Genomic DNA, 27,414 nt, shown 5'->3' on the forward strand with positions numbered 1-27,414 from the left:
CTGCAGTGCCAGAAACCAGGGCCTCTGGACAGTCCCTGCGTTCGACTGTCACCAGGATGCCTGTTGTTGGTACGACTGAGCAAACCTCCGTCCAGCATAGAACGACTTCCTCCCTTCCCCAACCTTCTGTCATGCAGTCCGAGTCAACCTCACTCCCAGAGAGCACAGCCCGACTTCCGCATTCCGCCTCTTCCGAGACCAAACCAGAGCTGAGCACTTCTCAGGGAAACACCGGTCCCAGGACAACCTCTATCACTTCTGCTGACCACTCTTCACTTGCCCCTACTGAAGAGACCACCATTGCCTTCCACGCCACCAGTACTTCAGCGAAAGTCGAAGGAACTGCGGAGGAGTTCACCAGCCCTCCACTCTCTTCGGCAACAACTTCTACACCTGCACAGTTGAGAACCTCTACTCTGGAGGTGTCTGGTTCCACGTCGATGAGGCCGCCTTCCACGTTGGAGACCACTGTGACGTCTCTTGAAAGTCAAACCACGCCAACCATCAGCAAGGCTTCCTCCACTAAGGCAGAGCTGACTGCAGCAGAATCAACTGGCACACCTTCTCCAGCATCTGAGTCTCCGTGGGCCACATCACATTCCATGCAGACTCTATCCTTTCAAGCTGAGAGCTCGCCGCCAGCCACCGCTCCGGAAACCACCTTTGCATCCCACAGCATGAGTTCTTCTACTCCGGAAGAATCCACCCCAGCCGAAGGTGGCAGCATGTCTTCTCACCTTTCTGCACACTCAACCCCTGCAATTCCAGAAACCAGGTCCCCTGGAGAGTCTCTGGCTTCGACTGTCACCAGGACGGCTGCTGTTGCAATGACTGTGGAAATCTCCGCCCAGCATACAACGACTCCCTCCTTTGCCCAACCTTCTGTCATGCAATCCGAGGCAACCTCACTGCAAGAGAGTACAACCCCACTCCTGCATTCTGCCTCTTCCGAGACCAAAACGGAGCTGAGCTCTTCTCGGGAAACCACACATCCCAGGACAACGTCTGTCTCTTCTACTGACTACTCTTCACTTGCCCCTACGGAGAAGACCAAAGCAGAGCTGAGTTCTGTTCAAGGTACAACCCCACTGGTTCATTCTAAAATTCCCATAGTTAAAATTTAGACAATAGATTCATACCTCATACATCCTAGAGTCATTCATTGGGTGGAGCAAGACATCAAAGGATCAATGGCCGTAAGTCTGCTGGCAAAGATGGGTCTTTAAATATTTAGGGAAGGCAGGGAGAGTGGAAGCAATAGAAATCTCTAAAGGGAGCTCATTCAATAGGGCTGGGGCCGCCACAGAGAAGGCTCTTCCCCTAGGCCCCACCAGATGACATTGTCTGGCTGATGGTACATGGAGAAGGCCGACTCTGTGGGACTTGACCGGCCATTGGGATGTATGGGGCAGAAAACCGTCGTGTGCCATGTAGTGTTTTTGTTTGCCGCTCCGAGTCCTCGGAGAGGGGCGGCATACAAATCTAATAAATTATTAAATTATTATTATTGTTATTACATTCATTTCAATACCTCGGTACCCAATTAAATCATTCTGTTCCCTTCTCCTACTTTAACTCTCGACATTTTGCATGCATTGCAGATGGATTTGAAAACTGACTGATTTAATTAAACAGACAGATTGCTAAAAGCATTGCAAATGATTGTTGAGAAAGACTGCTGAAAGGCAGGGATACAGCATTGTAAATCTCATTAGCCAAGGTAGTTGTCAGGTTTGGGTGCAGGATTTTAGGTTTTTATTTGATTATTTATTTGAATTTATTTATTTCTTCATTTGATCCACTCTTAATGGTATCATGCTATTTTTACAGTGACTGTAAATGCTTTTATGCTGTGATGTAATTTTTACTGTTTCTAGTTTTTGTTGGTTAATTCTGTTTGTGGTTGGGCCATTTCCATTTTGGGGCATCTAATGAACAATATTTTTGTTGCTTGGTTATTAAGTAGAGGCTGTAGTGATGGGAATCACTCTGGATGGATGGCAGCAAAAATGTCTGTTTCTTTTTACAGTGCTGTCATCTAGTGGTTCTAGTTTTTACAATCTAAAACTAAGACATACTACTAAAGACAATCTGTTCAATATGTTGATTTCTCTAAATCAATTTCTCCCAGAAGACTAAGACTACTACTTCTTCTTCTTCTTCTTCTTCTTCTTCTTCTTCTTCTTCTTCTTCTTCTTCTTCTTCTTCTTCTTCTTCTTCTTCTTCTTCTCCTTCTCCTTCTCCTTCTCCTTCTCCTTCTCCTCCTTCTCCTTCGTCCTTCTCTTCCTCCTCCTCTTCCTCTTCTTTCTTCTATTGATTTTGACTTGATCTACTACTGATTTTGATCTTGCTCTCTTTATTTCTCTTTATTTATTAATTAAATTTATTTATTTATTATTTGATTTGATTTGATTTGATTTGATTTGATTTGATTTGTATGCCACCCCTCTCCGAAGATTCGGGGCGGCTCACAACAGAACAATACAAATCCAATGGTTAAAAACAATTTAAAACCTTAATATAAAAACAATCATATGTCTCATACAAACCATACGTAAAGAGGGAACGGCCCAGTGGGTTTTAATGAGCTTGTGAAAGGTAAGGAGGGTGGGGGCAATCCTAATCTCTGGGGGGAGTTGGTTCCAGAAGGTGGGGGCCGCCACAGAGAAGGCTCTTCCCCTGGGTCCCGCCAGATGACATTGTTTTGTTGACGGGGACCCAGAGAAGGCCAACTCTGTGGGACCTAACGGGTCGCTGGGATTTGTGTGGCAGAAGGCGGTCTCAGAGATATTCTGGTCCGATGCCATGAAGGGCTTTATAAGTCATAGCCAACACTTTGAATTGTGACCGGAAACTGATCGGCAACCAATGCAGACTGCGGAGTGTTGGTGTGACATGGGCATACCTGGGGAAGCCCATGATTGCTCTCATAGCTGCATTTTGCATGATCTGAAGTTTCCAAACACTCTTCAAAGGTAGCCCCATGTAGAGAGCATTACAGTAGTCGAACCTCGAGGTGATGAGGGCATGAGTGACTGTGAGCAGTGACTCCTGGTCCAGGTAGGGTCACAACTGGTGCACCATGCGAACCTTGGCAAACGCCCCTCTCGCCACAGCTGAAAGATGGTTCTCTAATGTAAGCTGTGGATCGAGGACGCCCAAGTTGCGGACCCTCTCTGAGGGGGTCAGTAATTCTCTCCCAGGGTGATGGATGGACAGATGGAACTGTCCTTGGGAGGCAAAACCCACAGCCACTCCCTCTTATCAGGGTTGAGTTTGAGTCTGTTGACACCCATCCAGACCCTAGCAATCTCCAGGCACCGGCACATCACATCCACTGCTTCGTTGACTGGACATGGGGTGGAGTTGTACAACTGGGTATCATCAGCATATTGATGATACCTCACCCCATGCTCCTGGATGATCTCGCCCAGCGGTTTCATGTAGATATTAAATAGCAGGGGGGAGAGGACCGACCCCTGAAGCACCCCACAAGGGAGAAGTCTAGAGGTTGACCTCTGACCCCCCACTAACACTAACTGCGACCGACCGGAGAGGTAGGAGGAGAACCACTGAAGAACAGTGCCTCCCACTCCGAACCCCTCCAGCCGGCGCAGAAGGATACCGTGGTCGATGGTATCGAAAGCTGCTGAGAGGTCAAGAAGCACCAGGACAGAGGATAAACCCCTGTCCCGGGCCCGCCAGAGATCATCCATCAACGCGACCAAAGCAGTTTCCGTGCTGTAACCGGGCCTGAATCCTGATTGCTGATTTGTTGAATCAAAGCAGAGCAGGGCTGATTTGTATACCTTACTAATTAGCTTGTTCATTTTTATTGTTCGTTAATCTTCCAATATGGTTTTAAAATATCTCAAGTGTCACTTTCCACAAGGTTCTGTTCCTTTGCTCCTGTGATCTGGTAAATACATGATAAGATTGGTTTTGGGGCAGCAGTCTCGGTCAAGAGGCAGGGAGGCTAAAAAATAACCAGCCAATATTGTAAGCTTCCTCTTCTTTCGTTCACACGATACTTGGCTGGTTTTAACATTCAGGAGTAATGTTCTTCTTTCCTTCTTTCCTCTTCAATTCTATAAATATTTTTATCATGCATACCACATATAAGCCCTGGCTCTATTGTTTGCCTGTCAGCGATTGGCACAGGAACACATATTTGGTATTTGAAAGATTGATGAGTAGAACTATAATGATGGTTGAACTATTAGGAAGTTCCCACTTGTTGCGTGCAAAGAATTACAGGTTGTTGATTAATTCATTACACAGGTTGTAGGTGGTGGTTCTCCGTTAAATCCAGCAGAGGGATGTGTACAATCATTTTTTTAAAGAATTTCTTTTTTTAGTTTGTCAAACATGTACGAGATGACAGGTGTAAGTATAAACATGGACATGAGCACAAATAAATGGGCACATCAGGACAGGGATGCTAGCAGGGGTGGGCTACTGCCTGGATGGGGGGGAGCACAGTGGGGTAGCGAAAATGGAGCTCCACCCCAGAGCACCCAATTTTCAATGAAAGATGTTAAAAGAAAATGCATAAATCCCACCCACAGTGTGGTAGTAAAAAATTTGGTAGCCCTTAGAAACATAGAAACATAGAAGTCCGATGGCAGAAAAAGACCTCATGGTCCATCTAGTCTGCCCTTATACTATTTTCTGTATTTTACCTTAGGATGGATATAAGTTTATCCCAGGCATATTTAAATTCAGTTACTGTGTGGATTTATCTACCACGTCTGCTGGACGTTTGTTCCAAGCATCTACTACTCTTTCAGTAAAATAATATTTTCTCATGTTGCTTTTGATCTTTACCCCAACTAACTTCAGATTGTGTCCCCTTGTTCTTGTGTTCACTTTCCTATTAAAAACACTTCCCTCCTGGACCTTATTTAACCCTTTAACATATTTAAATGTTTTGATCATGTCCCCCCTTTTCCTTCTGTCCTCCAGACTATACAGATTGAGTTCATTAAGTCTTTCCTGATACGCGTTGGGTGTTGAATTGATTATTCACATTCACTTATCATAGCCTTTGAATGCTATGATGACCTTTCAAAAAGATGTTTTCTTAAAGTTCCTCTTATCAAGGGCGTGAAACAAAACCATTCTAAGGTGCTTGTGTAATGACACAGAGAGGTGTGTCCTCTTTTCACTGTCCTGCTACAAAAATTAGACCAACCCAGCAAGAAATGGCATAATATAGACATAATACTTGATGTAAACATTACAACTTATCCTTTCTAGAAAGTTAGGGGAGAGTCAGAACAAGTATTGCAGTTTGGATGCAAGGGGGAAAAAAGAAGCAGAATTTTGATTTCATTTTGTTTTACAACGGTCAGTTTGCATAAAATGGGCATTTTCTTGGTCATTTTTTGCCTCTTAGGTAAGTGCAATTTATTTTATTTTATTTGATTGCAGATGTTGCAGGAGTTGAATTTGCCAGAAAGTGCAAATAGCATGCTGGCATATACCTCTCACTGCATTATCTTGTGCTTTAATTTTTTAAAAAACTGTAATTTGGTTGTACAGTAGCACCTCTACTTAAAAACACCTCTACTTAAGATCTTTTCTAGATAAGAACTGGGTGTTCAAGATTTTTTTGCCTCTACTTAAGAACCATTTTCTACTTAAGAACCCGAGCCCGGGAAAATTTCCCAGGAAATCTGAGAGTGGCACGAAGCCCTGGCCAGTTTCCTGCCATTCCTCCTTTAATCCTGGCCATCTGGACTGCCAGAGGAGCCTTTTGGTGGTGCTTAAGGAGGCTTTGGCAGACCAGAGTGAACAAAGCATTTTCCTTTCTCTGGGTGCTTGGAAAGGGAATAAACCAGCGTCCAGAGAAAAGAAACACTCCCTTCGCTCTGGGCAGCCGAGGAGTCATCACAGCGAAGGAAAGGCGATGGCTACAAAGCAAGCGAGCGAGAGGAGAGGGGAGCCCTTCAGCATGGGAAGGAAGAGGAAGCAGGTAGAAGCAGCACCAACCAATGTATGGGAAGCAGCCTCGTGCCGGGTATATGGGAGACGCGTGCTCCTCCTCGCCGCCTCAGAGTCCCTCTTTTTTTTTTAAGCCTTAAAGTTTTGGATTTTTAAAATTCCCTTCACCTCACCTTCTTCCTTCAGCAGTGACTCTCCTCCTCCTCTTCTTCCTCCTCCTTCTCTGAACCAAATTCCGAGCTTTTATTTCTTTCCTAGTGGGTTTGCACGCATTATTTGCTTTTACATTGCTTCCGATGGGAAAAAATGCTTCTACTTAAGAACGTTTCTACTTAAGAACCTGGGCACAGAATGAATTAAGTTCTTAAGTAGAGCTACCACTGTATTTAGGAATGGATATATTGTAAAATGCAAAACCAAATCAAAGGTCTCTCAGATTAGTTTGCTGGAGTTAATTCTGACAGTTAACTCCAGTAAACTAATCTGAGAGACCTTTGATTTGGTTTTGCATTTTACAGTATGCATAGAAGTACTGTATACAATATGCATATAGTATAAAATAGAAACTTTTATACTATATTAGTGGTACAGTGATCCCCCGCTCGTTGCGAGGATTCCGTTCCAGGACCCCCCGCAACGAGCAGGTTTTCGCGAAGTAGCGCTGCGGAAGTAAAAACACCATCTGCGCATGTGCAGATGGTGTTTTTAGTCCCGCAGCACTAGCGAGGAGCCGAAGATTGGGGGCGGCGCGGCTGTTTTAAAATGTCGCCGCCGGCATGGGGGGCTTCCTCGCAGCCCCCCAAACCCGGGTTGGGGGTCCGGGGGGTGCTGGCAAGCCCCCCATGCCGGCGGCGACATTTTAAAACAGCCGCGCCGCGCTGGCTGTCGCCGCTTTCGAGCTGAGTCCCGGAGCGAATTCGCTTCAGGACTCAGCTCGAAAGCGGCGAGAATGAACGGCGTGGGCAGGCGAAGGGCGGGCGGCAGCGAGGAGTTTGCGTGGGCGGTGGGGAAACTCCTTGCTGATGCCCGCTGCTCGCCCTCCCGCCAGCAAGAGGGGGAAGACCCAGGGAAGCCGCCCAGCAGCTGATTTGCCGGGCGCCATCTACGCATGCGTGCCCATAGAAAAAAAGGGCACACATGCGCAGATGGTGTTTTGACTTCCGGGTTGAAAAATCGCAAATTACCCTGTTCGCAATGGTCGGGGACGCAATAACCGGGGTATTACTGTAGTTGCAAATTGCTGATTAAGATATTGCAATTTTCCCCCCATTTTAAAATAGAAATGATTGAAAGTTCAAAATTCAGATCTACTTTTTAAGAAACGGTAGATCTGAATTTTGAACTGTCAATCTTTTCTATTTAAAAAGGGAAAACAGTTTGCAATATCTTAATGAGCAATTTGCAGGTATAAGGCTTCTTAATTTTTCTTGTTTGCTAATCTAAAATCTAAATCTAAATATCTAAACTCTAATCTAGAAAAAGAGAATTTTATATAATTTATACCTTATAAACCAGTATATATATGGAGAGAGATGAAGTCGAGAGGGAAATTAGGATGAAGGGAAAAGGACTGATTATTTATATATCTATTATACAGAATTTGGGTAGCCCCTCATCACACATGGAAGTACTGTAACTCATACTGTACTTCCTTAGTAGGCCATCTGCCTGATTCAAGTAGATTTTGACTTACAACAGTTCATTTAATGATAGTTTGAAATTATAATGGCATTGGAAAAAGTGCAAAGAAGAACATGTGCAAAAAGTGCAAAATGTATATATATTTAATATTCTTTTAATATTTTTTAAAGAGGCTCTAGAAAAAGTGCAGAGAAGAGCAACAAAGATGATTAGGGTATTGGAGGCTAAAATATATGAAGGACAGTTGCAGGAACTGGGCATGGCTAGTTTAATGAAAAAAAGGACCAGTGGAGACATGATAGCAGTCTTCCAATATCTCAGGGGCTGCCACAAAGAAGAGGGAGTCAACTTATTCTCCAAAGCACCTGAAGGTAGAGCAAGAAGCAATGGGTGGAAAATAATCAAGGAGAGAAGTAACTTAGAACTAAGGAGACATTTCTTGACAGTCAGAACAATTGGTCAGTGGAACAGCTTGCCTCCAGAAGTTGTGAATGTCCCAACACTGGACGTTTTTAAGCTGATGTTGGATAACCATCTATCTGAAGTAGTGTAGTGTTTCCTGCCTAAGCAGGGGGTTAGCCTAGAAGACCTTCAAGGTCCCTTCCAACTCTGTTGTTGTTGTTGTTGTTGCTGTTGTTGCTATTATGACAATACAACACAGCAAAAGAGATCACTATGCTGGATTTCGTATTTCATCACCAGTCGGGTGCATTATTAACTATTGTCCACTCTCCAGCCTTCCTATTATTATTATTATTATTATTATTATTATTATTATTATTATTATTATTAAAAGCAAATAAAATGATGAAAGGCCTGGAGACAAAAACATATGAAGAACGATTGTAGGATTAGGCTTTGGCTAGTCTAGATAAAAGTTTGACTGGGGGTGGTGGTGGAGACATGATAGCAGTATTCAAGTTGCCACAAAGAGGAGGGGGGTCAACCTATTTTCCAAAGCATCAGAAAGCAGGACAACAAACAATGGATGGAAGCTAATCAAGGAGAGAAGCAACCTAGAATTAAGGAGACACTTCCTAATAGTTTGGGACAGTGATGATGGACCTTTTGGCTTGGGTGCCAAAAGGGTGCGCGTGTGCGCACTAGCGTGCATGTGGATGCCCACACCCATAATGAATGCAATGCCCTCCCCCTATGCATGCGTACAATCCCCATGCTTCCCCTCCTACACACACGCAGCCACACAGGCCTCACTGAAGCTGTGGAGCTGCCCTACTAACTTAGAAACATAGAAGATTGACGGCAGAAAAAGACCCCACGGTCCATCTAGTCTGCCCTTATACTATTTCTTGTATTTTATCTTAGGATGGATATATGTTTATCCCAGGCATGTTTAAATTCAGTGACTGTGGATTTACCGACCACATCTGCTGGGAGTTTGTTCCAAGCATCTACTACTCTTTCAGTAAAATAATATTTTTTCACGTTACTTCTAATCTTTTCCCCAACTAACCTCAGATTGTGTCCCCTTGTTCTTGTGTTCACTTTCCTATTGAAAACACTTCCCTCCTGAACCTTATTTAACCCTTTAACATATTTAAATGTTTCGATCATGTCCCCCCTTTTCCTTCTGTCCTCCAGACTATACAGATTGAGTTCATGAAGTCTTTCCTGATAAGTTTTATGCTTGAGACCTTCCGCCATTTTTGTAGCCCGTCTTTGGACCCGTTCAATTTTATCCATATCTTTTTGTAGGTGAGGTGTCCAGAACTGGACACAATATTCTGAATGGAGTCTCACCAGTGCTCTATACAGCGGGATCACAATCTCCCTCTTCCTGCTTGTTATACCTCTTGCTCAGTGTTTCCCAACCTTGGCAACTTGAAGATATCTGGACTTCAACTCCCAGAATTCCCCAGCCAGCATTCGCTGGCTGGGGAATTCTGGGAGTTGAAGTCCAAATATCTTCAAGTTGCCAAGGTTGGGAAACACTGCTCTAGCTTACCTTCAGATAGTTGCAACCAGGCCTCTCACACCATTTCTTCTGCAGCCTGCACAGCTTTCCTAAAGATTGATCCGGAGCTTTGTTATCACTGCAGAGGCCTTTCCTAAAGGCCTTTCCTGAAGGCCTCTCAGGCCGGCAACAGAGCTCTGGATCAATCTGGAGCTCTGTTATCGGCTGCAGAGGCCTTCAGGAAAGCCTTGCTGGCTACAGAACAAACAGGCCAAGGTTTGGGAGGCCTGGCTACAACTGTCCAAAGCCAAAGAAGTTCCTGAAGACCTTGTTCTTGTGTTCAAGAGGCTGGAGGTGAAGTTCTGGTTGGGCCATTTCTCTCTGTCCCCAGGCTTCAGAAGGCTTTCCTGAAATATGGTGAGAGTGAAAACAGCCAAAAAGAAGGCCGAAAATCAGCTGGCCAGTGATGCATGCCATAGGTTCGCCCTCACTGGTTTAGAACAATGGAACAGCTTGCCTTCAGATGTTGGAGAGGGGCGGCATATAAGTCTAATAAATTATTATTAATTATTATTATAATCGTGGGTGCTTCACAGCAAAGGGCTCCACTTACTTTTTTGTACCGGTATGGGATCCTGAGGATCCTGTGGATCCTGTGCACGCACCCCTGTGTGAGATTTCGCTTCTGCGCATGCACCCAAAATTACTGTGTTGATGATGCATCTGGAGATGGGAGTCCCAAAATTACTATGTTAAAGGATAATCCAGATTTCATCCCACAGAATTCTTTTCTTTAATTTTTTTTTAATTTTGACTAGTTGGGGGAAAGATCAAAAGCAACATGAGAAAATATTATTTCACTGAAAGAGTAGTAGATCCTTGGAACAAATTTCCAGCAGACGTGGTTGGTAAATCCACAGTAACTGAATTTAAACATGCCTGGGATAAACATATATCCATTGTAAGATAAAATACAGGAAATAGTATAAGGGCAGACTAGATGGACCATGAGGTCTTTTTCTGCCGTCAGTCTTCTATGTTTCTATGTTTCTATGATTATAATACCAACCAATCAATAAACAACATAAAACATTTATACATTCCTATATATATACATATTAGTTTACTTAATGATTAATACTTTAAAATTCTGTTTTTGTTACTTCATTTTTTCCCTTTAATATTAATTCATTTTCTTATTTTCCCCCCTATCCAATTATACAGTTTCCCCCACACTATAGTAGCCCTTATTTTGTTTATTCTGTAATTCATAAGTTAATTTACTTAATTTAGCACAGTCTAACATTTTCCTAATCACCATCTTTTCATTTGGTATCTTGTTTCCAAGTTTGTGCAAACACCAATCTTGCTGATGTTAGTATTTGAGTTATTAAATAATAATCTTCTTTGCTATGTTGTCCTCTGATTATTCCTAATAGGTACATTTCTGGTTTTGTTTCTAGTTTATATTTTAATATTTCTTCCAGCCAGTTTTGAGTTCTGATCCAAATTTTTTTTGCTTCCGGGCATAACCACCAAATGTGATAGTATGTTCCTATAGCCGTTTTGCATTTCCAGCATTTATTCCACAGAATTCTTTATTGGCCAAGTGTGATTGGACAGAACCTTCCTATTCAAGAATTCTAAAGTTCATGTTTTTACAAGGTCAGGGGTAAGAACCTCTTCTATGTCTTTTAAATATGTTTAAGGGTTAAATAAGGTTCAGGAGAGAAGTGCTTTTAATAGGAAAGTGGACACAAGAACAAGAACAAGGGGGTACAATCTGTGGTTAGTTGGGGGAAAGATTAGAAGTAACGTGAGAAAATATTATTTTACTGAAAGAGTAGTAGATGCTTGGAACAAACTTCCAGCAGCCATGGTTGGTAAATCCACAGTCACTGAATTTAAACATGCCTGGGATAAACATAGATCCATCCTGAGATAAAATACAGGGAATAGTATAAGGGCAGACTAGATGGACCATGAGGTCTTTTTCTGCCGTCAATCTTCTATATTTCTTTGTGGACTTCAACTCCCAGAATTCCTAAGCTAGCACGATTGGCTCAGGAATTCTGGAAGTTGAAGTCCACAAGTCATGGAAGAGCCAACTTTGCTTACCCCTGTACTAGGTAGAGGTTAGTTTGGTCTGCAAAAATGCATCCAATCAATATAGCAAAAAGCAGATGTTTTAAGACCAAATGTGCCGAACGATGCCTATTTTGAAAACCTTTATATTGAGTGACAGGCATCTTCATTCTGCTTTCTAAAAACAGATGGATTTGTAAATCCAAGCAGCCCATTTATTTAAGCTAACTAACGTTCAAAGTAGCTAAATTGATTCCATTCCAGTAACTTATTTAAGAACGACGTAATTAAACAATCTGTTCAGTATTTCAACAGATTTAAAACTGATATAACAGATTCAAAACTGATTTAATAACTTGTGTCAGTTTATTTCATAATTATTATATTGCTTATTCATTTAACTGTTTCCACTTCCTGTTTCCATAAAAGATTGAGTTATCTTTCTGGGGGCCTTTGGAGGCCACATCCTAGGCCAGTGATGGCGAACCTTTTTTTCCTTGGGTGCTGAAAGACCATGGGCACGCGCTATCGTACATGCGCAAGTGCCCACACCCATAATTCAATGCCTGAAGAGAGTGAAAACAGCTTCCCCAGAGCCCCGGAGGCTCTCTGGAGGCTGGAAACAGATTGTTTCCCAACTTCTGGTGGGCCCAGTAGGCTTGTGTTTTGCCCTCCCCAGGCTCCAAAGGCTTCCCTGAGCCAGAGGAGGCTAAAAATGTTCTCCCCCATTCCTCCAGAGGCTCTCTGGAAGCCAAAAACACCCTCCCAGAGCCTGTGTGTGAGCCAAAAATCAGCTAGCCAGCATGCACATGCACGTTGGAGATGAGTAGTAGATGCCTGGAACAAACTTCCAGCAGATGTGGTTGGTAAATCCACAGTAACTGAATTTAGACATGCCTGGGATAAACATATATCCCTCCTAAGATAAAATACAGGAAATAGTATAAGGGCAGACTAGAGGGACCATGAGGCCTTTTTCTGCCCCCTTGTTCTTGTGTTCACTTTCCTAATAAAAACACTTCTCTCCTGAACCTTATTTAACCCTGTAACCTATTTAAATGTTTCGATCATGTCCCCACTTTTCCTTCTGTCCTCCAGACTATACAGATTGAGTTCATGAAGTCTTTCCTGATAGGTTTTATGCTTAAGACCTTCCACCATTTTTGTAGCCTATCTTTGGACGCGTTCAATTTTATCAATCTCTTTTTGTAGGTGACTACTGTAGGTTCTGTAACTCCTTGTGATCAACTTCTTTTTAAGAGGCGAACAGTGCACATTGCTCTGAATTCACTGCGTGGTATTATGCTATGGGTATAGATGCACTCATGCCCCCCCTCCCATTCTATTTGAATTAATACAACAGTTAATAAAGCTGATATTTTTCTTCCTGGCTGACACCAGACACTTGATGTGGGCCTTGCCTGGCCGGGGTAGATTCCAGATCTTGTCACAAGCAATGGTGCATGACTTCTCCACCCTGTTTTGGAAGGTGTGAAGTATGATAAGATTAATAGTGGCAGAATCTACTGGTCTAGTTAAATAATGCTGTGGGCTTCCAGTTCATAAGAAATGCCTCACTAAGGAAGCTTTAATTTGCTCCCTGTGGAAACCAGGTACATTTGGAAAGCTCATAAATACAAAGACATACATTCAAGAGCATTCTTCCTTCTCAGGCATCAGCCTCTAAGGCAGTGGTTCTCAACTTGGGGGTCGGGACTCTGTTGGGGGTCGAACAACCCTTTCACAGGATCGCCTAAGACCATGAAAAAGGACAAATTTCCCATGGTGTTAAGAATGAAAGCCTCTATTCTGGGGCTTTGGAACATATTTTTACAATCCGACCAACCAGGCGTTTACAGTGGGGGTGTCCCTCTGACCTTCCTGCCAATCAGCTTAAAAGCTCTGTTGGGAGAATTAGCGCTAGACTTATGGTTGGGGGTCACCACAACATGAAGAACTGTATTAAGGAGTTGCGGCATTAGAATGGTTGAGAACCACTGCTCTAAGGAAAGCTACCTATGATTTAGGGAGGGAGTGTACAATCTTCAAGACTAGGGCCATTTTTTCTGATCCTCTGTGACGCAATCCCCTTTGAAAACCCCCCTAAGTGATGGCCATTTCCAGAACTGATGATAATGAATGGATTATGTAGTTTAAGGATTTATTACGTAAGATATCTCTCTCCCCTCCCCCCTTCATCCTGAAACATTCTGTCTTTAATTCCCCTGGTTGACTAACTTCCTTGTTTGAAAGAGAATAATCGTTCTCTGTCTGCATTTGTTGTTCTATGTCTACATTTATCTAATATATTTGTTATTCTGTGCCTGCATTTATCTAATGTTTCCATTCATCCAGCTTCGCTCTAAGCTAAATTTGGAAAAATAATCTGTAAGCGTTCTTCATACAGTTCTTTATATAGCTCTTCTGGTTCCTAAAGCCACCTAGGGACAACCTAATTGGGCTGCCTCACAAGTCTACAGCAGAGGTCTCAAATCCGGGCCACTTTAAGACTTGTGGACTTCAACCCCCAGAATTCCTCAGCCAGCTTTGCTGAGGTGAGGTGTTGAGCTTTGCTGGCTGAGGAATTCTGGGAGTTGAAGTCCACAAGTCTTAAAATGGCCCGGTTTTGAGACCCCTGGTCTACAGTAACTTCTTCTCCTTCCTCTCCCATATCATTCTAGTGCCGTGATGGGAAACCTATGGCATGCCTGCCACAGGTGGCACATAGTGCTCTAATGGCATGTGAGCTGTCACCCCAGCTCAGCTCCACCGCGCATGTACTGGTGCTTACGTGAACGACTGATTTTTGAGTCTCTGCCACAAAATGTGCAGGGATGAGGTGGCGTTGTAGTTAGAGTGCAGCACTGCAGGCTACTTCAGCTAACTGCTAGCTGTAGTTCAGCAGTTCAAATCTCACCACCGGCTCAAGGTTGACTCAGCCTTCCATCCTTCCGAGGGTCTGAGGTAAAATGAGGACCTAAATTGTTAGTAGGGACAGGCCCATCCACAATTTCTGCTACTGGTTCATGCAGGCTACTTCAGCTAACTGCTAGCTGTAGTTCAGCAGTTCAAATCTCACCATCGGCTCAAGGTTGACTCAGCCTTCCATCCTTCTGAGGGTCTGAGGTAAAATGAGGACCTAAATTGTTAGCGGGGACAGGTCCATCCAGGATTTGTGCTAGTGGTTCGTGCAGACTACTTCAGCTAACTACTAGCTGTAGTTCAGCAGTTCAAATCTCACCACCGGCTCAAGGTTGACTCAGCCTTCCATCCTTCCGAGGGTCTGAGGTAAAATGAGGACCTAAATTGTTACTAGGGACAGGCCCATCCACAATTTCTGCTACTGGTTCGTGCAGGCTACTTCAGCTAACTGCTAGCTGTAGTTCAGCAGTTCAAATCTCACCACCGGCTCAAGGTTGACTCAGCCTTCCATCCTTCCGAGGGTCTGAGGTAAAATGAGGACCCAAATTGTTAGCGGGGACAGGCCCATCCATGATTCCTGCTACTGGTTCAGGCCGAACCGGCTAAATATCATTTCTGCTTTGAGGTAACTTGGGTTGGACGTAATAGGGTGATCCACTAAAATTTACACTAATGTTTACATGCCTGAGGCTTGACTTAAATCAAATCAAATGTCCCCAATCCCACTCCATGTCCTTAATCCCTACATCACACCAGCCCACCACATTTTATACCACTCTTTTCCCGTCACATTCCCTGCGTGTTTTACTTCATCTTCCAAGTGACTTGCTCCATGAAGATATGTTTATTAATTAATGCATTTATTAATTAGATCTCTATGCCGCCCTATTCCTCAGATTCAGGGCGTCTTACAATAAAATAATATATAACAAGTTTATATCTAAATTAAAACATACTAAAAACCCCAATTACTAAAATTACCATTCACTCATTCACAAACAATCAAACCTACGTTCATTTGTCGGCCAGCGGTAAGTGTTAATCTTATCGGCCTCAAGATTGTTGACAGAGATGTGTCTTCAAACTTTTGTGGAAGGCGGGGAGGGTGGGGGCAGTAGGAATCTCTGGGGGGAGCTGGTTCCAAGGGCTGGGGCCATCACAGAGAAGGATCTGACTGACTGACTGACTGACTGACTGACTGACTGACTCATTCATTCATTCATTCATTCATTCATTCATTCATTCATTCATTCATTCATTCATTTATTTATTTGGCTTGTATGCCGCCCCTCTCTATGAACTCACAACATATTAAAAAAATATACAATAACACATCTGAAATTCAATTAATATAAATAACTAATCTAAAACCATTCTAAAAAGGCTAAAACATTAAAATCATTCATTCAGATTCAAACCACAAACATACCACACACTCATTGGCCAGGGGCTACGGGCTAGTGACCCCAAGCCTGGTGGCATAAATAGGTTTTCAGATTCTTGCGGAAGGTGAGGAGGATGGGAGCAGTATGAATCTCCGGGGGGAGCTGATTTCAGAGAGCTGGAGCCCCCACAGAGAAGGCTCTTCCGCTAGGCCCCACAAAGTGACATTGTCTAGTTGACGGGACCTAGAGAAGGCCGACTCTGTGGGACCTGACCGGACGCTGGGATTCATGCAGCAGGAGGTGGTCCCGCAAGTAATCTGGTTCGGTGCCAGATTTCTTCCCCTAGGTCCCGCCAAGCGACATTGTCTAGCTGACAGGACCTGGAGAAGGCCAACTCTGTGGGACCTGACCAGCCGCTGGGACACATGAGGCAGAAGATGGTCTCGTAAGTAATTGGTGCGATGCCATGTAGGGCTTTATAGGTGATAACCAACACTTTGAATTTTGTTCAGAAACCAATCAGCAACCAATGCAGCTCGCGGAGTGCTGGAGAGACATGGGCGTACCTCGGGAGGCCCATGACTACTCGCGCGCGGCAGCATTTCCGAACGTTCTTCAAAGGTAGCCCCATGTAGAGAGCATTGCAGTAGTCGAACCTCGAGGTGATGAGGGCATGAGTGACTGTGAGAAGAGACTCCCAGTCCAAATGTCCCTTTGGGAGATGCCATTTTGGTCTCGGGCATTGATCAGCCAGCCTCTTTTTAGGGATGTAGCGGATCTATTTTCAGAGCTGACACTGAACAGTCTGTTTGGAAATGTCATTGACCTTCAGGGCCTAAATGGTGCGAGGAAGTGAAAAATCAAACACTTTCTTTGATTCGCGAAATTGCAACACTCCTACGTATGCTTCCCCCCCCCCTCCTTTCGGTGTGCGTGAATGTTTATTCTTCTCGGCCTTTTAGGCTGAGTCAGTGTCAAAACGGAGCAGGATATGTTTTTATAAGGAAAAAAAACTCTTGGCACAAGTTTACTTTTTTTTTTGTGATACCATCTGTCATCTTGTAAGACAGCCACAAGCCTTTGACGCTGAGCAGGAGATTAAGGGACACTTTTAAGTCATTAAAAGCATATTGCACCACAAAGTTTTATTTCATGTAACACCCAGCCAATGTGGCAATACAAACAATGCAGAGAAGGAAGAACAAGGAGGTTGGGATGAGGGGAGGGGTCTAACTTACCTTGATGCCGGTTCGCTTCCTCCCCTGCTGCGTGGCTGCGCCGTGTGTGTTCGCGCGCATGCACAGTGGTGAAAAATCCAGGGGGGAAAAGCGGAAAGCAAGATGGTGACACATGTGCAGTGCCGGAAACTCGGTTTCTGCGCATGTTCAGAAGGAAAAAAAATTCCAACCCTCTCCACCCCCCAAAAAAATAAAATTAAAATTAAAAAAGATGGCAACATCCACAGACGGGCACCACCAACCAGTTCCATGATGTCACGGATCCCGGAGGAACCCATCTCTGGTTGGGGCTATTTTTCTCCTACAATTGGAATTTGGAGGGAGGGAACAACTCCTCTTTATGTAGAAAATAACTCCTGTTTATGAGTCCTATGGGATTGAGTGGCATAGAAGTCGAATAAATTAAATTAAAAGTACTTACTACAGGTACTTACCACCACGATTTGAGCCCAGAATTTAAGTTGCGAAGTAAGAAATTTGTTAAGTGAGTTTTGCCCAATTTTACGACCTTTTAAAATTATGTTTGTTAAGTGAATCATTGCAGTTGTTAAATTAGTAACACTATTGTTAAGTGAATCGGACTTCCCCACTGATTTTGTTTGCCAGAAGATGGGAAAAGGGGGTCCCATGACCCCAGGCCACTGTCATAAATATGAACTAGTTGTCAAACTTCCAAATGTAGATCACATGAACACGAAGATGCTGCAATAGTTGTAAGAGTGAAAAATGGCATTATTATTATTATTATTATTATTATTATTATTATTATTATTATTATTTAGATTTGTATGCCGCCCTTCTCCAAAGACTCGGAGATATGTTTTCAGTGCCATTGTAACTTCAAATGGTCACTAAATGAACGTTTGTAAGTTTATATATTTATTAGATTTCTAAGGACTCTGGGCAGCATACAATAATTTAAAAATCAAAACAATCAAACAATCAAAAAGCAATTCCTGTTTGTAAGCCGCCCTGAATCTACAGAGAAGGGTGGCCTAGAAATCCAAATAATGAATGAATGAATGAATGAATAGAAACGCCTAGAAATAAAACCATTCATTTCTTCTTGGCTGGAGCTAGATGGAATTGCTCAATGGCCTAAGGCAGGGGTAGGCAAAGTTGGCTCTTCTATGACATGTGGACTTCAACTCCCAGAATTCCTCAGCTAGTATGACTGGCTCCGGAATTCTGGGAGTTGAAGTCCCCAAGTCATAGAAGAGCCTACTTTGCGTACCACTAGCCTAAGGCAGTTATGGCAAAACTATGGCATGGGTGCCACAGGTGGCACATGGAGCCATATCTGCTGGCATGTGAGCTGTTGCCCTAGCTCAGCTCCAGCATGCAGGTGTGTGCCAGCCAGCTGATTTTTGGCTCACACAGAGGCCCTGGGAGGGCGTTTCTGGCTTCCAGAGAGCCTCCAGAGGGATGGGGAAGCCTGTTTTTACTCTCCCAGGGCTCCAGGAAGCCTTTGGGACCTGGGAAGGGTGAAGCATGAGCCTACTGGGCCCACAAAAAGTTGGGAAACAAGCCATTTCTGGCCTCCAGGGGGCCTTTTAAATGGTGCCTCTTCTTGTTGTATCAAGCGGCTCAAGCCCCATCTTACCACACCTCAAAATGGCAGGAAATTGTATCACTGAATGTCGGCTCCTACCTTGAGTGGGATAACAAAGAGGAGCAAGTTCTGCAATACAGCTCTCAAACTCCAATGCTAAAAGTTAGCCTTATCCTTTGTTAAAATCTATCTTCTAACTTACTGTCCTTTTAGTTTTCCTCTAAAACAGGAGCGTCAAACTCAAGGGCCACAGGCCAAATCTGGCCCACCGGATGCTTAGATGCCCCGGAAATAGCAAAGGACTGGCCTGTGGTGCCTCTACCAGCAAAAACGGAGTTCTTGAGGGTGTGCGCGGCAGTGGTGGATTGCTACCAGTATAGTAAGGTTCTACGAACCAATCGTGGCAGCGATGGGAGGCCCTGTCCACCTGCCCTGGATGCGCGCATGCGCAAGCATGCACACAAAATGGTAGCGGTGGGATTTAGAACCCATTGACACACGGCCTCTCTGAGCTCTGTTTTCGCTGGCAGAGGGCTGCAGGAGGCCACCACGGCCAAAAACAGTGCTCCGATGAATGACGTTGAACTGGCCACACCCATCCTGGTCATGCCCATCCTGGCCACGCCCTTGTCCCCCCCAGGTCGAACACAACCCTGATGCAGCCCTCAATGAAATCAAATCTCTTTGCTTAATGTTCCACCTCTGCTCTAAAAGGTTTTTGGTTTTGCACTACATTCCTAGTGTCATACTGAATCCTTTCAGATTCCTTTTAGAATAGAATAGAATTTATTTATTTTTATTTATTTATTTATTTATTCATTTGCCCAATACATAAATACATAGGAAGAAAATAGACATGTGATAATATAAAAGAGGGTGAAGGCGAACTTAGAGGAGAGGATATATGAAAGGAAGAGAATATATAAGATAGGTGAAAGAAAGGAAAGACAATTGGACAGGGGATGAAAGGCACACCAGTGCACTTATGTCCGCCCCTTACTGGCCTCTTAGGAACCTGGAGAGGTCAATCGTGGAGAGTCTAAGTGAGAAGTGTTGGGGGTTAGGGGTTGATACAATTGAGTCCGGTAATGAGTTCCAAGCTTCGATAACTCGATTGTTGAAATCATATTTTTTACAGTCAAGTTTGGTGCGGTTCGTATTAAGTTTGAATCTGTTGCGTGCTCTTGTGTTATTGCGGTTGAAGCTGAAGTAGTCATTGACTGGTAAGAATAGAATAGAATAGAATAGAATTCTTTATTGATCAAGTGTGATTGGACACACAAGGAACTTGTCTTTGGTGCATATGCTCTCAGTGTACATAAAAGAAAATAATAGATTTGTCAAGAATCATGTGATACAACACTTAATGATTGTCAGAGGGGTCAAATAAGCAATGAAGAAACCATCAATATTAATAAAAATCTTAGGATACAAGCAACAAGTTACAGTCATACAGTCCTAAGTGGAGGAAATGGGTGATAGGAATGATGAGAAAAAAACTAGTAGAAATAGAAGTGCAGGCTTAGTAAAAAAAAGTTTGATTTTTGATTTGTGAATTGATTTTATTCTCACAAGCTGTTGACAATTTAGTTTCAACAAATTCTTGCGTTTGCTACCATAGATAACTCACTCATTTGAAATTTGAATGTCAGAGCAGCCTGAATTTTACAAATGCTTCTTCTAAGCAAAAACCCCTCCTCGTAATCCAGTAGATTTGCGTGAAAGAGAAAAGCATGGATTGAAGTCAATGCAGATTTTTAACACGTGGCCTAGAGCCAGCCTAAAAGATGTGGTATGATTTTAAATAATAATAGGATGTTCTTTGGAGGAAAAGGTCAGGACAAACAAGGGGGTATAGTTATGTGTTTTAAAGCTTGGAGAAGGAGGAAGAGATAATAAGCACTTAAACGAACAAATAGACACACACGTTTTGTATGTGTAATTTATTGTTTGAATTGGCTTCTTTGTATTGTTGATCTTGGACATAGAGTCTGTACAAATATTGTGATTTGTTGCTGTAAGGTTAACTTTGTTTCCAAAAATGAAGATATTACATGGTTAGGTCTTTTAGGCTGGCAATTTCCTCTCCTGTTCCCAACACTATGCCAAGATTGCCTCTTGCAGTTGGTTGAATATAATTTATCACATCTGTTTTTAGAAACATAGAAACATAGAAGACTGACGGCAGAAAAAGACCTCATGGTGCATCTAGTCTGCCCTTATGCTATTTCCTGTATTTTATCTTACGATGGATATATCTTTATCCCAGGCATGTTTAAATTCAGATACTGTGGATTTACCAACCATGTCTTCTGGACGTTTGTTCCAAAGATCTACTACTCTTTCAGTAAAACAATATTTTCTCATGTTGCTTTTGATCTTTCCCCCAACTAACTTCAGATTGTGTCCCCTTGTCCTTGTGTTCACTTTCCTATTAAAAACACTTCCCTCTTGAACCTTATTTAACCCTTTAAGATATTTAAATGTTTCGATCATGTCCCCCCTTTTCCTTCTGTCCTCCAGACTATACAGATTGAGTTCATTAAGTCTTTCCTGATACGTTTTATGCTTAAGACCTTCCACCATTCTTGTAGCCCATCTTTGGACCCCTTCAATTTTGTCAATATCTTTTTGTAGGTGAGGTCTCCAGAACTGAACACAGTATTCCAAATGGACTCTCACCAGCGCTCTATATAAGGGGATCACAATCTCCCTCTTCCTGCTTGTTATACCTCTAGCTATGCAGCCAAGCATCCTACTTGCTTTTCCTCCTGCCCGACCACACTGCTCACCCATTTTGAGACTGTCAGAAATCACTACCCCTAAATCCTTCTCTTCTGAAGTTTTTGCTAACACAGAACTGCCAATGCAATACTCAGATTGAGGATTCCTTTTCCCCAAGTGCATTATTTTACATTTGGAAACAGCATTTTCCTGATGAAAACAGCATTTTGACCCCTCAGGGTGGGGTAAAAAATGTCAGGATGGCAGGTGCAATGACTCAACTGAAACCTACCCATTTGAGTATGTGTTGATGTCAGAGTCACATATTGTACAAAGGGATGCAGTCAGATCTGTTGTGTTGGCATTTTAAGTACACATACTTTGTGGAAATCTCTGAGTCAAGCTAATCCCAAACTACACAACTTTGGGTCATTAGCTATTGTTGAAATATTGAGTGGATATTGAGTGCATATGGTGGATACACAGACACACAAAAAAAGAATGTCACAGTAGTTAAACTTTCCCTGCCATTCTTTTTAACCATAACCCCATTCCATACACTCTCCACCATTCCAGTTCATGCAGAATTTAAAAGACTTTGCCAAAGTCTTCATATTTCATATTTACAAGAAACGAATAACTTGTCCTTCAGTTCTCCTGCACAGAATGCCAATTTGCCAGCTAAGTTACATAGAAACATAGAAGACTGACGGCAGAAAAAGACCTCATGGTCCATCTAGTCTGCCCTTATACTATTTCTTGTATTTTATCTTAGGACGGATATATCTTTATCCCAGGCATGTTTAAATTCAGTTACTGTGGATTTACCAACCACGTCTGCTGGAAGTTTGTTCCAATCATCTACTACTCTTTCAGTAAAATAATATTTTCTCATGTTGCTTTTGATCTTTCCCCCAACTAATTTCAGATTGTGTCCCCTTGTTTTTGTGTTCACTTTCCTTTTAAAAACACTTCCCTCCTGAACCTTATTTAACCCTTTAAGATATTTAAATGTTTCGATCATGTCCTGCCTTTTCCTTCTGTCCTCCAGACCAGCGTTTCCCAACCGGTGTGCCGCGGCACACTGGTGTGCCGCGAGACACCGTCAGGTGTGCCGCGGCGAGAGGCGGCGGAGGAGAGTGGGCGGATCGGGCGGGCAATGGGGCAGGGCGGAGAAGCCAGGGGCGCGTTTGGCCGGAGGCACCTACTGCCGCACCTCCCTGCCCCTGCCTCCCCACGGTGCCTCCGGCCAAACGCGCCCCTGGCTTCTCCGCCCTGCCCCATTGCCCGCCCGATCCGCCCACTCTCCTCCGCCGCCGCCGCCTCCTGCCTTGGGGCGAGCAATCCGGGAGTCCGGGACTGTGTGGCTTTGCGCCATGAAGAGAAAACGGCCGACTTTTCCCTGCTGCCGTTTTCTCTTCATGGCGCAAAGCCACACAGTCCCGGACTCCCGGATCACTCGCTTCTCCGGTCAGCAAAGCCATCTGCCCAGGAAAGCGCCACGCTGGCCGGAGAAGCGAGCGATCTGGGAGTCCGGGACTGTGTGGCTTTCGGCCGGGCTAACGGGAGGCGGCGCGAGGCCGGGCGCTGGGGACGTCTGGGAGGGCGAGGAGGCTGATGGCTGCTGCGCACTCCACTCTCTCTCCGGCTCTCTCTCGCTCTTTCTTTTTCTCTCTGTTGCTGGCGTGGTGAACGAGAGAGAAAGAGAGAGAGAGAAAAAGGAGGGGAGAGAGAATGAGAGAAAGAAAGCAAGAGAAAGAGAGGGAAAGAAAGCAAGAGAGAGAGAAAGAAAGGGGGGAAGGAGGGAGAGGGAAAGACATAGAGGGAGGGAAGGAGGGAGAGAGAAAGAGAGCAAAAAAGAGAGGAAGAAAGAAAGAAAGAGGGATGGAGAGAAAGAAGGGAAGGAAGGAAGAGAGAGAAAGAGGGAGGGAGAAATAGAGTGAAATGGAGGAAGAAATTTTTTTTTGTCCAAACTTTTCTTTAGCCCCCCCGCCCCCCCCCCCCCCCCCCCCTTCAGTGTTCCCCAGAATTTTGAAAACATGAATAATGTGCCGCGGCTCAAAAAAGGTTGGGAAACACTGCTCCAGACTATACAGATTGAGTTCATGAAGTCTTTCCTGATACATTTTATGCTTAAGACCTTCCACCATTCTTGTAGCCCCTCTTTGGACCCGTTCAATTTTGTCAATATCTTTTTGTAGGTGAGGTCTCCAGAACTGAACACAGTATTCCAAATGTGATCTCACCAGCACTCTATATAGTGGGATCATAATCTCCCTCTTCCTGCTTGTTATACCTCTAGTTATGCAGCCAAGCATCCTACTTGCTTTTCCTACTGCCCGACCACACTGCTCACCCATTTTGAGACTGTCAGAAATCACTACCCCTAAATCCTTCTCTTCTGAAGTTTTTGCTAACACAGAACTGCCAATACAATACTCAGATTGAGGATTCCTTTTCCCCAAGTGCATTATTTTACATTTGGAAACAGCATTTTCCTGATGAAAACAGCATTTTGACCCCTCAGGGTGAGGTCAAAAATGTCAGGGTGGCAGGTGCAATGACACAACTGTAAGCTACCCATTTGAGTATGTGTTGACGTCACAATCACATACTGTATAAAGGGATGCAGTCAGATCTGTTGTGTTGGCATTTTAAGCACACATACTCTGTGGAAATCTCTGAGCCAAGCTAATCCCAAACTACACAACTTTGGGTCATTAGCTATTGTTGAAATATTGAGTGGATATTGAGTGCATATGGTGGATACACTAAAAAAAAAAAGAATGTCACAGTAGTTAAACTTTCCCTGCCATTCTTTTTAACCACAACCCCATTCCAGACACTCTCCACCATTCTAGCTCTTGCAACATTTAAAAGACTTTGCCAAAGTCTTCATAATTATTATTTCATAAGTCTTCATATTTCATATTTCATAAGTCTTCATATTTCATATTTCATAAGTCTTCATATTTCATATTTCATAAGTCTTCATATTTTATATTTCATAAGTCTTCATACTTCATATTTACAAGAAACGAATAGCCTATCCTTCAGTTCTCCTGCACAGAATGCCAATTTGCCAGCTAAGTTCATCCCACTTTATAATAATAATAATAATAATAATAATAATAATAAATAAATAAATAAATAATAGTAAAGCGGCCTTTTGCAATTGACAGATGGAGATTTTATCAATTCCGATGGTTTTCAAATGTCCGCTGAGATCCTTTGGCACTGCGCCCAGCGTGCCAAGTACTACTGGGACCACCGACTCTGGCATAAGCCAGTGAAAGTGGTCCCAGTGGTACTTGGCATGCTGGGCGCAGTGCCAAAGGATCTCAGCGGACATTTGAAAACCATCAGAAATGACAAAATCTCCATCTGTCAATTGCAAAAGGCCGCTTTACTGGGATCCGCAAACATAATTCGCCACTACATCACGCAGTCCTAGGTGCTTGGGAAGCGCCCGACTGGTGATGAAATACGAAATACAGCATAGTGATCTCGTTAGCTGTGTTGTACTGACATAATAATAATAATAATAATAATAATAATAATAATAATAATAATATATGTTGGTATGTCTCGGTATAGCTAGGCTATGAGACCTTTGACATACACTGAGCAGAGAATTTTAACAGAGTGTGGATGTGTGGTAAAACCAAAGAAAAAGACACAGACTTAGTTATGCTTAATAAGTACTATTTACATATATACAAAATAGAAACAATCCATAACAAGCACTAAGCCATCCAATATAATAAGCACTAAGCATAGACGCTCCCCCCTCAAGGCAAAGCAAAAACGAATGAGCGTTAAAGCATCATTGAAGGAAGGAGTATTGGCGCCCTCTTATGGCGAACCAGCCCAAAATATTTAAAGTGATAGTACAAGAGACTACAATAGGTAGTTTACAATGGCAAACCCTAACAACTATGTACCTTGTACTAACAATACAGGACTCGGAGCGGCTCACAAAATATTAGCCTGTTAAAATGATCTGGGATAGTTTGGGGTTCAGTCCCTAGCAGAATAGCAGAGTTGGAAGGGATCTTGGAGGTCTTCTAGTCCAACCCGCTGCAGGAAACCCTACATCACTTCAGACAAATGGTTATCCAACATAATATTGGGGGGGGGGGAGGAAAAGGGATTTAGAAGTAATACTTCCTTCCCTCCTCCCTTTTTATTGGCACATTCCAGGATTAAAAGGGAAGTGACACTTTATTATAGGGATAATCTCTGTGTCCTGTAGCTAATATTATAGAACAGAATGTGATCAAACAAAAAGAAGATGTTACTATGGGAGAAGAGGTTTCAGGTGATTAGTTAAATATCAGATTGAGGATTGGATTAGGCTCTAAATTGAATCGCTTCTAAATTGGGCTAATCCAGTGATATATTGGCTTCCCCCTGGCAGTGATGGGCTCCTATGGGTATGGTCAGGTGTGCAGAATCGGTAGAAAAATTTTGAATTTTTTTCTTTTCTTTCTCTTCTGGGCTCTGGGTATGTTTTACCTATTGCAATAAATGAGGTTAAATGCATATAATTTTAGAACAGCTGTGCATGCATGTTTGTGTGTACATTCACATACAGTTTAGATAATATATATTTTTCTTATGCCTGTGGGTAATATATAAATACACAAATAGCATATATACATAGAATTAAATAGTATATTTTGGATGTTCAGTAATAGTAAATAGACAGAGAAATTGTATCTGTTAGAGGCAAGGAGAGGCCAGGCACCCTAACCCTTGATGTGAGTGACATTTAAAAAAAAAAAGATAGGATTTTATATGTTTTTTAATATTAGATTTGTTCTACTATAATATTGTTTTTATTATTGTTGTGAGCCGCCCCCAGTCTTCGGAGAGCGGCAGCATACAAATCTAATAAATTATTATTATTATTATTATTATTATTATTATTATTATTATTATTATCATCATCAAGTTGGCCACCTTTAAGCCAGTCACATGAGTCATGACCTTTGTGCCACTCCCAGTCACATGATCATCAAGCCACTCCCACCTGGTCACATGGCCGGCAAGCCACACACACAAAATAAGCCACACCCACAGTGCGGTGGTAAAGATTTTTGCCGCCCTTCACTGCCCCAAGGCTAAGCCAACAACCAAATGATTCACTCAACAATAGCAGTGATTCACTTAACAAAATTGGCAGCACAACACATAGACCTATCATGGCCTGTCCATCAGATGTGGATTCATCATGGTCCGGACCAGTTTGCCTCAATTGGTAACAACCCACTGGTGATGTCACAATGATGTCACAGAACAATTTGGTTGGTGTTGGTCTGTGGATGGCGCCATCTTTTTTTCTTGAATTTTCTTGAATTTTGTTTATTTTTGATTTTGATTTTTTGATTTTTTTAGGGGAGTGGCATCAAGCTGGCCACGCCCACCCAGTTGGCCACACACCCCAAGCCCCCCCCCCCAGGTCAACCCCAGCCCTGATCCAGCCCTCAATGAAATTGAATTTGACACCCAGGCAATAGTCCATCTGTGAAGTGGCTAGATGGCTCTCCACCCAGCCCACCTAATGTTCTCCTTTAAGGATATCAATTTTGTTCTTTCAAACTTCACTCTGAAAAGCCCAACTATGGCTCCCTGTCTGAAGAAGATTCATGACCTTTCAGTGAGATGGAGCAAGCCTAACATAAATGTGCTGTACAGCTTTATAATACACCCCACAACTTAACCATACTGTATTATTTTATATTTGTGTATGTGTGTGCAGTATTATTCATTCATTCATTCATTCATTTATGTTAAAGGGGACCTTACAGGTCATCTTACAGTACATTATAACCCTTAGGGGTAGTGATTTCTGAAAGTCTCAAAATGGGTGAACAGTGCAGTCAGGCTGTAGGGAAAGCAAGCAGGATGCTTGGCTGCATAGCTAGAGGTATAACAAGCAGGAAGAGGGAGATTGTGATCCCCTTATATACAGCGCTGGTGAGACCACATTTGGAATACTGT

At 43.1% G+C, this 27,414-nt stretch overlaps 1 protein-coding gene across 9 annotated transcripts in view; it reads left to right on the forward strand.

Moving 5' to 3' along the window:
• The first annotated feature begins 3 nt into the window (after window positions 1-3).
• The window catches only part of LOC139164426 (pneumococcal serine-rich repeat protein-like), a 141,107-nt gene continuing 113,696 nt past the window's right edge, over window positions 4-27,414 (forward strand). For 8 of the 9 annotated variants that reach the window (XR_011558620.1, XR_011558621.1, XM_070746533.1 and 5 more), the window contains exon 1: window positions 4-1,077. Coding sequence is in view for 7 of the 9 variants with exons in the window: in XM_070746533.1 (XP_070602634.1) it covers window positions 57-1,077 (1,021 nt within the window). In the remaining 2 variants the exon portion in view is untranslated. Of the gene's footprint in view, window positions 1,078-5,352; window positions 5,399-27,414 lie in introns of those variants that run through there. The other variant, XM_070746588.1, reaches the window with a different exon arrangement.

The sequence above is a fragment of the Erythrolamprus reginae genome, chromosome 1 (assembly GCF_031021105.1).
Source record: "Erythrolamprus reginae isolate rEryReg1 chromosome 1, rEryReg1.hap1, whole genome shotgun sequence".
Classification (NCBI taxonomy): domain Eukaryota; kingdom Metazoa; phylum Chordata; class Lepidosauria; order Squamata; family Dipsadidae; genus Erythrolamprus; species Erythrolamprus reginae.